The 9,187-nt window shown below is 49.2% G+C and overlaps 1 protein-coding gene across 1 annotated transcript; it reads left to right on the forward strand.

The window, feature by feature from the left end:
• The first annotated feature begins 5,448 nt into the window (after positions 1-5,448).
• Positions 5,449-7,154, forward strand: LOC150055834 (uncharacterized). Its single transcript, XM_090343162.1, has one exon. It carries the CDS (start codon positions 5,645-5,647, stop codon positions 7,097-7,099), a length of 1,455 nt encoding a protein of 484 aa, XP_090199288.1. The 5' UTR covers positions 5,449-5,644; the 3' UTR covers positions 7,100-7,154.
• The last annotated feature ends 2,033 nt before the right edge of the window (positions 7,155-9,187 follow it).

The raw sequence follows: 9,187 nt of genomic DNA on the forward strand, positions 1-9,187 counted from the left end.
TGTACACTATAAAAGAAATAACCATAGTGATAAGCTTGTGGACTCAGTTGTTGTGAAAGTACAATGGTAAAGTTTTGTTAAAGTATTTAAGTCACACTTGTTTAATATGATTAGAACATTAAGTCAGAGGTGGTGTAGAAAATGAAAAGATAGACCCCTGGGGCTTTCAGCCAAAGGAACTGGTATGAGTGATTTTCTTTCCTCAGGGGGTAGAGTATTTGAAATATTTGCAAATGAACATTCCTTGAGCTTGACTCAGAGTGCTAGGATGTGTCAACCACAGAGATATTCAAAAGAATCACTTGCTTCACTCTGATTTGGCTATAGAAAATTGCCTATTTCTACTGATAGCAATATGAGAAATATGAAAAGCATATGAAATGTAAAGAATTGTACCTTGTGGTTGGATTAATCCCTTCCTTCCTCCATATGTGTGCCTGCATATGTGTGTGCCAGTACCGGGGTATAAACTCAGAATCTTGTGCCCTTGATCAACTCTTTTACCAACAGCAGGCACCATTTGAGCCATACCTCCAGGGAACTTTTTTTTTTTTTCAGGTCATGGGGCTTGGAGTCTGGGCTTAGGCGCTGTCCCTGAGCTCTTTAGCCCAAGGCTACTCCTTGAGCCACAGGGCTACTCCTGGCTTTCTTGTGGTTAATTGGAGATAAGAACCTCACCGTTTTTTTAGTGCCGGGGCTGGCTTTGAACTGCTAACCTCAGATCTCAGCCTCCTGAGTAGCTAGGATTACAGGTGTGAGCCACCACAACCAGCCAGGCACAGTTGGCTTCAAATCACAATCCTTAGATCACAGTCTCCTAATACATAGGATTATAGTGTGAGCCACAGGTACCCAGTAACACCACCAATTTCTAATTGTTGTTTCTCAGGAATTGTATGGTTGGTTTTCTTTGCAACCCTTCTTTCCTTTATTATTCTTTATTTTATGAAGTTACCTTGTTTGCTATTGTGGGACTTAAGCTAGGTCCAACTTGGGATCGGGAATCCCCTGAAGCCCTGAAATTTCTTATTTAGGTAAGAACCTCAAGGCCTCACAAGTAAAGTGTGCTTGGGGTGGTCAAGAGCAAAGATACTCAAGAGGAAGAGGTCTGGTTGGCATTGGTCCCCAGCATAACACTGTCAAGAGGCTGACAGTTTGATTATGAGGCTGCTACCCTCGTGACGCATTAATGTAGTTCCCTTGGACAGGAGTTAGGCATCATGACAGCAGGCTGGTGTCACTTCTGCCTGGCACTGCTCCCCATCTGGAGCACATGCCTCACCCCTACATTTCTCCTTCTGCTTCTCTGCTGTGAGCTGACCTGTCAGGAAGCCTGAATCTCTAGGAAGCTGAACACATACTGGTGACACACTCTTAGATTTCTCCAACCTCCAGAACCATAAGCCAAAAGAACCTCGGGCATTTTGTATAACAAAAGCAAATGAACGAAGTCAACTAAGAAGGCAGCCCTTAGGAGAAGGCAACACCATCTTCCGATGCAGTGTGTGGAGGGAAGGGATGCGGTGTGAATGTTAAGGGCAAGGGTCACTTCGGTGTTCTGCCTTGTCCTTACTGAATCTTGCACTAAACCATTTGAAGAAATGGTGAGTTGGGAATGCCAGGAGCCCTTTGGGGGAAACCAGAATATGACTAGGAGTTCTCAAACCCAGTACCACCACAGATTAGTCAACAGGAACTAGGAACACTTGTAAGAACAGCGTCATTAGAAATGACATTCTGAGTGTAAGAAACCAAAGATGTTGGTAGCAGCCATGGAAGAGTTGAGTTGCCTGGGATACAAAGGAAAAGAGGATTCACGCACTCTACCCTAGTCCTTGATTGTCCTTTGTAATCTAGGAGAAACAGGAGTGTACTGAACAACAGTTTTTTGGTTTCTTGTTGTTTTGGCCTAGATGCTGCCCCGAGCTCTTTTGCTCAAGACTAACACTCTACTACTTCCAGCTACAATGCCACCTCTGTTTGTTTTTTAATTGTTAGGCTATGTATAGAGGGATTACAGTTACATTTGTCAGGTAGTAGGTGCATTACTTCTCCAATGTTGATACCGGTTCTCTTGTTTTGGTCCCTGTTTCCCTCCTCCCACCCCTTCCCAATCATCTTGTTTTCCCATACCACCCTGAACACGCCTGATCTTGTATGATCTCGGAAACTAAGTAGGGTCAGGCCTGGTTAGTACTTGGAAGAGAAGCCACTTCTGTTTTTGCCTTTTTTTTTTTTTTTTTTTTTTGGCACAGGGCTTGTCTTCGAGGACCGGGCACTATGTCTGAGCTTTGCTTCTCAAGGCTAGCACTCTACCACTTTGAGCCACAGCACCACTTCTTCTGGTTTTCTGGTGGTCAATTGGAGATAATCGTCTCATAGACTGTCCTGCCCTCCTGAATAGCTGTGGTAGTAATGCTATAGGTGTGAGCCACAGTGCCTGGCACCATTGGTGATTTTAAGGGATTATATGGACACAATGTTTCCAGGCTTAGTCATTCAAGCACTGTCTTCATATTTTTGCCATATCCATTTACCGCCCATTTAAATGATTATTGTTGTCATCCTATTTAGGCAATATCTTAAGTCAGATGTTAAAAGAAAACGCAACATGGAAAGATTCGCATCATATTTGCATAAATTGAGCACAATGAAAGCAAACAATTCCATTAACTTCAAATGATATCATTAACTAACATTACATTTTACCTAGAAAAAAATCAAGCTATGTATGCCAGCATGAATGGACGTTCTTTGTTGAAGAAGGAGATGGGTGATCTGCACTAGTACAGGACTTTCTCCTTATCAGAGGCCTAAAAGAGCAGGCAGAAGTAGTGTTCTCACCGTGCCAGTTACCATGTCCATGCTGAGTCTGCGCATTACTGCAGATCATCTGCAGACATAGGCGTGCTGGCCCAGCCCTTTGAGAATTGAGATTCAGAGCTAGCCAAGAGGAGGGAAAGAGAAGGTGAGGGAGGAGAAGGAGAAAGAGGAGGAGGAGGAGGAGGAGGAGGAGGAGGAGGAGGAAGAGGAGGAGGAAGAGGAGGAGGAGGAGGGAAGGCCTCATGTTGAAAAAGATGAAAAAGGAGAAAGAAGAGGAGGAGGAGGAGGAGAAGGAGGAAGAAGAAGAAATGGGTATTTTGAAATGAGGGTATTTTGAAATCAAGGAAACAAAAATCAATGTTTTCTGTTGCTGAGCAACAATGAAACCCTAGCTAGCACAGGCCTTGAGTGCCTAAAATATTCCCAAGGCCTACATAGCTTAGTGGGCCTAAGAAAGAGTTCTTCATATTTACCTTTTAATTAAGGAAGCAAGAACAAATACATTTCCAAACATCCTTAGAGGTATGTAAGCACAGTTAATAGGCCCATGCCTGTGACATAATGCCAGGCCAGTAATGATAATGACAATTAAAATGTCATCAGCTACATTCAGGCTTCCAGTCATTGCTGACAGCACAGGCCCTCGCCACTATATCCTATGTCCCTTCCTGGGAGTGTTGCACACTTTTCCCACTGGCCTAGCCTGGAACCATGATCCTCCCACTTTTATCTTTCCTTGTAGTTTGCAATGACAGGCACATACCATTCACTGCATCTGGCTTTTTTTTTTTTTTTTGTCTTCTTCTTGGTCTTGTCTTTCCCTCCCTCTTCCTCTTCCTCCCCATCTTGAGTTTGAACCCAAGGCTCCATACTTGTTTTCTACCACGTGAGTCATGCTACTCACATGGCTTTCTATTATGATAAAAACCTCGTGATTTTACTACACTGCTGTGAAAGACACAACACAGTAACTCATATGTAATGTTTATGGCTGATTGTCTGCATACTATGAGTTTTAAAAAAATATTTTTCTGCCAGGAGCAGTGGCTCACACCTGTAATCCTAGCTACTCTGTCGCTGAGATCTGAAGGTCAAGATTCAAAGCCTGCTGGGGCACAAAAGGACCTGAGACTCTTATCTCCAATTAACACTAGAAAATGGGACTACAGATAGTCTGAAAATAATTTACCACTGACGGTTGGTTCATGGTCAGGCTGGAGGACAAGGGCCTGCATGTTCACTCACTGAAGGGGGAAGTGAGGAGCACTTATTTCTAAGTAGTTTTTGGAATGCTCTCGGTAATATGACTTCCTTCTACTGTGCAATACTTCCAGCATTTCCCATACTGTCTGTTGTGTTGACTTGTTTTTGTAAACACTTCAAAAATATAGAAATCATAGCCAAGTGCAGCTCATGCCTGTAATACTTGCTACTCAGGAGGCTTAGATCTGAGGATCCTGGTTCAAAGCCTGCCTGGGCATGAAAGTCCATGAGACTATTATTTCCAATTAATCACCAGAAAAGTGGAAATGATGCTGTGGCTCAAGTGGTAGAGTGCTAGCTTTGAGATGAAAAGCTCAGGGATAGTGTCCAGGCCCAGAGTTCAAGCCCCCATGGCCTATCAAAATATATGTGGGGGGGGAGAGAGAGAGAGAGGGAGAAGAGAGAGATCATGATTATTTCATAGTCCTTATAGTTCTTCTTTTTTTAATATAAATATCCACTTATCCCAACACTGCTGTTGCCAAGACTATCCTCTCAGAACTTTCTTGGCAGTCATGTCAAAAAACTGAGCCACTGGCTCATGTCTGTAATCCTAACTACTCAGGAGGCTGAAATCTAAGAATAGCCATTTGAAGGCAGCCTGGGGAGGAAACTCCAATTAACTACCAAAACCTAGAAATGGAGCTGTGGCTCAAAAGGTAGAGCACCAGCCTTGGACAAAAGAATAACTCAGGGTTTTTGTCCAGCCTCTGATTTCAGCCCCAGCATGGGCACAAACACAAAAAGCACTCCCAGCTTAACATGTTTAAAAGCACTCCAATCCAGTTCTGCCCTTCCCATGGACCAGACCTGTACTGGACTCTGTGACTTATTTTTCCCTAAGGCCCTGAAGCCCTGATGGTAACGACCCTCTCCTATCCACTCTTTTCCTTTAGTCTGTAATGACCAGACTCATCCAGCACTAGTGTACTAAAATCTCTTTTGAGTTTAAAAACCGATTTTTGTAAGTTGCTGTCGCCAGACCCTCTCTTTGGGATTCAGTTCAGGCACTGACTGACCTTTTCTGCCTCCCTGCCTCAGGTATTGATGGGGGAAAAAACAATTTTTTTAAGCTGACAATAAAGACTGAAGGAATATGGTTGAAAATTGCGGAATCAATTTTGTCTAGCTTCATAATTGCCTTGTAAAGCATAAGTATCTGGAAATCTATTTTCTGCGAGACTGAAAGTACAGGATAGGAGGCGATTTCAAAATCTCTCCTTTTGCATCTGTACGGAAAACCTCAAATATGGCCGCCCCCAGGTCGTAGCGTCCGTACGGGGGCGGCCATATTAACCGGTCAGTGCTGCTGTCCGTACGTCCTTAAGACTCTAGACTCTCCCGGGCCGCCGTAGCGGTCCCCGTTTGTTCCTGCCCTTGACGGAAGTGCAGTACTGGGGTGCTCGCGGATGCGGAGAAGGAAGGTCCCGACTCGGAAGCGGACATCACACCGCTGAACGCAGATTTCGGAGCAGGAATTGAGAAGCCAGCCGGTGCAGAAGGAAGCCACGGAGACGGAGTATCCCCGCGCTAGCCGATTCCCCCCGAGCTGGAGACGATGGTGGAGGCCTCGGAGCCGCTGACCCTGGAGGACGTGGCGGTGGTGTTCAGCCGGGAGGAGTGGCAGCTCCTGCGCCCCGCGCAGAAGGACCTGTACCGGGACGTGATGCTGGAGAACTACAGCAGCCTGGTGGCCGTGGGGTGCGGGGCCGGCCGGCCCGGCGCCCTGTCCGCGCTGCTCCGGGGGGGACCGTGGACGGCGGGCGGGGGAAGCCCGTCAGGGGTCTGCGCGGCGGGGCGCGGCCGGCCGGAGCCCCCGCGGCTGGGGGGCGAGGGGGACGGGGCGGGGCGGCGGCGGCCCGCGCGGGCTGCGCGCACGGACTCCGCTCGTCACAGCCAAGCTTGCTCCGCGTCCACGCCCGGTCCAGATGGAGGTGACCTCCGTGGGGAAAGCGCCCCCGACCTCACCCCAGGGCACCCGGACAGCTGTGCCGGGCCAAACCCCGCGGAGCTGCCGACCCAAGTGTCCCCGCGTGCGGAAGCCCTCCGCCCTGGGTCTCCAGAGAAAAGTCAGCAAGTCAAGAAGCCGCACGTGTGCGCGGAGTGCGGGAAAGCCTTCAGCAGGAAGTGCTGGCTCCGGGATCACCGGGTCGTCCACACCGGCGAGAGGCCCTACCGATGCGACCTGTGCGACAGGACCTTTTCCAGAAAGTTCATGCTCACCGAACACCGCCGGACGCACACGGGAGAGAAGCCGTACGCGTGCGCCCAGTGCGGGAAGGCCTTTCTCCGGAAGTCACGGCTGGACATCCACGAGCAGACGCACACGGGCTCGCGACCCCACAAGTGCGGCGAGTGCGGGAAGGGCTTCGTGCAGAAGGGCAGCCTCGTCATCCACCAGCGGATCCACACGGGCGAAAAGCCCCACGCGTGCGGCGAGTGCGGCAAGGCCTTCATCCAGAAGATGTGCCTGATCGCTCACCAGCGGCTGCACACGGGCCGCACGCCCTTCATGTGCGACGGCTGCGGCAAGTTCTGCTCGCAGAAGGCCGGCCTCATCAAGCACCAGCGCATCCACACCGGCGAGCGGCCCTACGCCTGCGGCCAGTGCGGCAAGGCCTTCACCACCAAGCCCAAGCTGGTGCTCCACCAGCGCACGCACACCGGCGAGCGGCCCTACGCCTGCGACCAGTGCGGCAAGGCCTTCGCCTACATGTCCTGCCTAGCGAAGCATAAGCGGATCCACGCGCGGAGGGCCCGCGACCCCACGCCGGCGAGTCCGGCCGCCCAGAGCCACGGCCCACCCCGCCCCGCGCAGGGCCCGATCCCGGTTAGCATGGCGCCCTTGCAGGGGCCTCTCGGAGGCCTCCAGGCGTCGCTGCGCATCGCCGCGCTGCCCCCGGAACCTCGGGGCGTCGTCCTCGTGGGACAGCCAGTGGGGTCGGGAGCCCCCGCGGGGGCCGTGCCGTCGGGGGTCAGTTACGTCCTGTTCTGCGTTGCGGGAACCCCGTAGGAAGAACTGCGCGCGCGCGCACACACATGTCGCATTGCTCCCGGGGCTGCCAGGGCTTCCGTCGAGGGAAACAACGGAATCACGGACTCGCCAGCGCCTCACGCGCCGGCCGCAGTCCGCACACACGGCCCGATGGGTGCCCCGGCCCGGCTGGAGGAAAGGAGTTCAGCACGGCAGCAGCAGAAAGCGCGTTGATGGGACGGGAAGCCGCGTTGGGTTGGCCGGGCTCCTTCCCCCAGGGCCGAGTCAGCAGTCGGGGGACGCGGGACGCCTGGGAGCTTGCAGAACTGCATGGTGCTCGACAGAGGGGAGTAGAAACAAGTCAGGTCGTCCAGCAAGTGCTAGACACGTGCTTCCGCGGTGGTGAGCCAGGAGCCCAGGGGCGCAGCTGGGAAAGCCCCCGGCCCTGGGAGCGAGTCAGAGCTATGCACAGTGGAAATGGATGGCCCAGGCCTGCAGTCCTCGTTTTGCTGGAGGCTCCAATGAACTATGAACAAGCCAGAAGTGGACCCGTGGCTCTGTGGTACCATGCCAGCTTTGAGCAAAAAAAGCCATAGAATTTGAAGCTCCGAGTTCAAGCCCCAGAACTGGTACTCACGTGCATGCACACACACGGGATATGATGGCCCATGGTTCAAGAAGTATATCTTGAGGGAGAGGGGAGGACTGGCACTGAAGCATCTTAGAGCACAAAGTTATTTGTGTGTTTACTTTGCAAAACTGGACTTTAACTTACGGCCCTATACTTGGTAAGCCAACACCCTGCCATTTGCGCATTCCCGTACTCCACTCCAGCACTTCTGCGTTAGCTGTTTTCCAGTGTCTTACATGGTTTACCAAGCTCTTCCAACAACATGAACCTCCTACCTAGGCTTCTGTTGTAGCTAGGATTACAGGTGTGAACCATCACACCTGTCCTATAAAGTTATTTATTTTTTGTGTGTGCTGGTCTTGAACTTCCCAAAGCTACCTCTCTGGTGTTCTTAACTCTCATGTTTTTCCTTTCAAAGAGATAACAAATTCTGACATGTTTTGTAAATAAACCTAATAATGAAATAAAATTAGAAAGTCAGTGCTTCCGCTGCACTGGTGACATTTCAGGTGCTCAGTAGTCGCTGTCTGCCATCTTGGACATCATAGCAAAATGATGATAATGTCTGTCATTTCTAGAATCCCACCAAGCAATGTAAAGTAACTGCCAAGAAGACACTGGGCACCAGATTAAGAGCAAGCTGTCCCACTGCCTCTCTGCCTGGTGTGGCCCCACTGGTCAAGAGCTAAACACACCTGATATGTGTTAAGATTTGCCTTAGAAAAGCAATTGACTTCCTCCACAACTTTCTGTCTCTTCCCCCTTTCCCCTCCCCCCCTAATTTTTTTAAACTGTGTTTGAGTTGTCCAAAGGAGTTACACCATTGGAATCCTCCCCTGCATAGACCAAACTTTAATAGGTTGTGTATATCTGCATATGACCCTGCATATCTATCTATATATATATACATATATACGTTCACACACATATATAATCTAAGTCTAACTTCCACATGCTTTGGCATAACGTTCTATATTCATTTTTCTACAATAAGTGACTCATTCAATGAGTAAGCTTTGACATACTTCTAAAAAAATAATGTAAAAAGATAGTTGATGGAATGGCTCACATGATGGAATGTTTACCTAGCCAACATGAGACACCAAGTTCAAAGCCCAGTATTGTCAGATATGTCTGTCTGTCCATTTCCCCATCTGGTAAATAGTAGGAATATCTTGTTTGCCTTGTGCACCCTTCTAGTATAGCTTATTATATTTTTCTAGAACCTGGAGAATAGAGACCACAGATAGTGAAGATTCAACAGATATGACAAGGAAGGATTCATACATTGAAATATCACACATTGACCCACAAATAGGAAGAAGTTAAGAATCATGGAGACTCATATGAAATAGAAGCATATAATAAACTGATCAAACCAGACCAAACTAATCAATCATTTCAAGAAATAAGAACTCTTGACACTGGATGCGGTGGCTCATGCCTGTAATCCTAGCTACTCAGGAGGCTGAAATCTGAGGATCAAGGTTCAAAAG

This window comes from Megascapheus bottae, chromosome 13 (assembly GCF_031878675.1).
Source record: "Megascapheus bottae isolate mThoBot1 chromosome 13, mThoBot2.hap1, whole genome shotgun sequence".
NCBI lineage: Eukaryota > Metazoa > Chordata > Mammalia > Rodentia > Geomyidae > Megascapheus > Megascapheus bottae.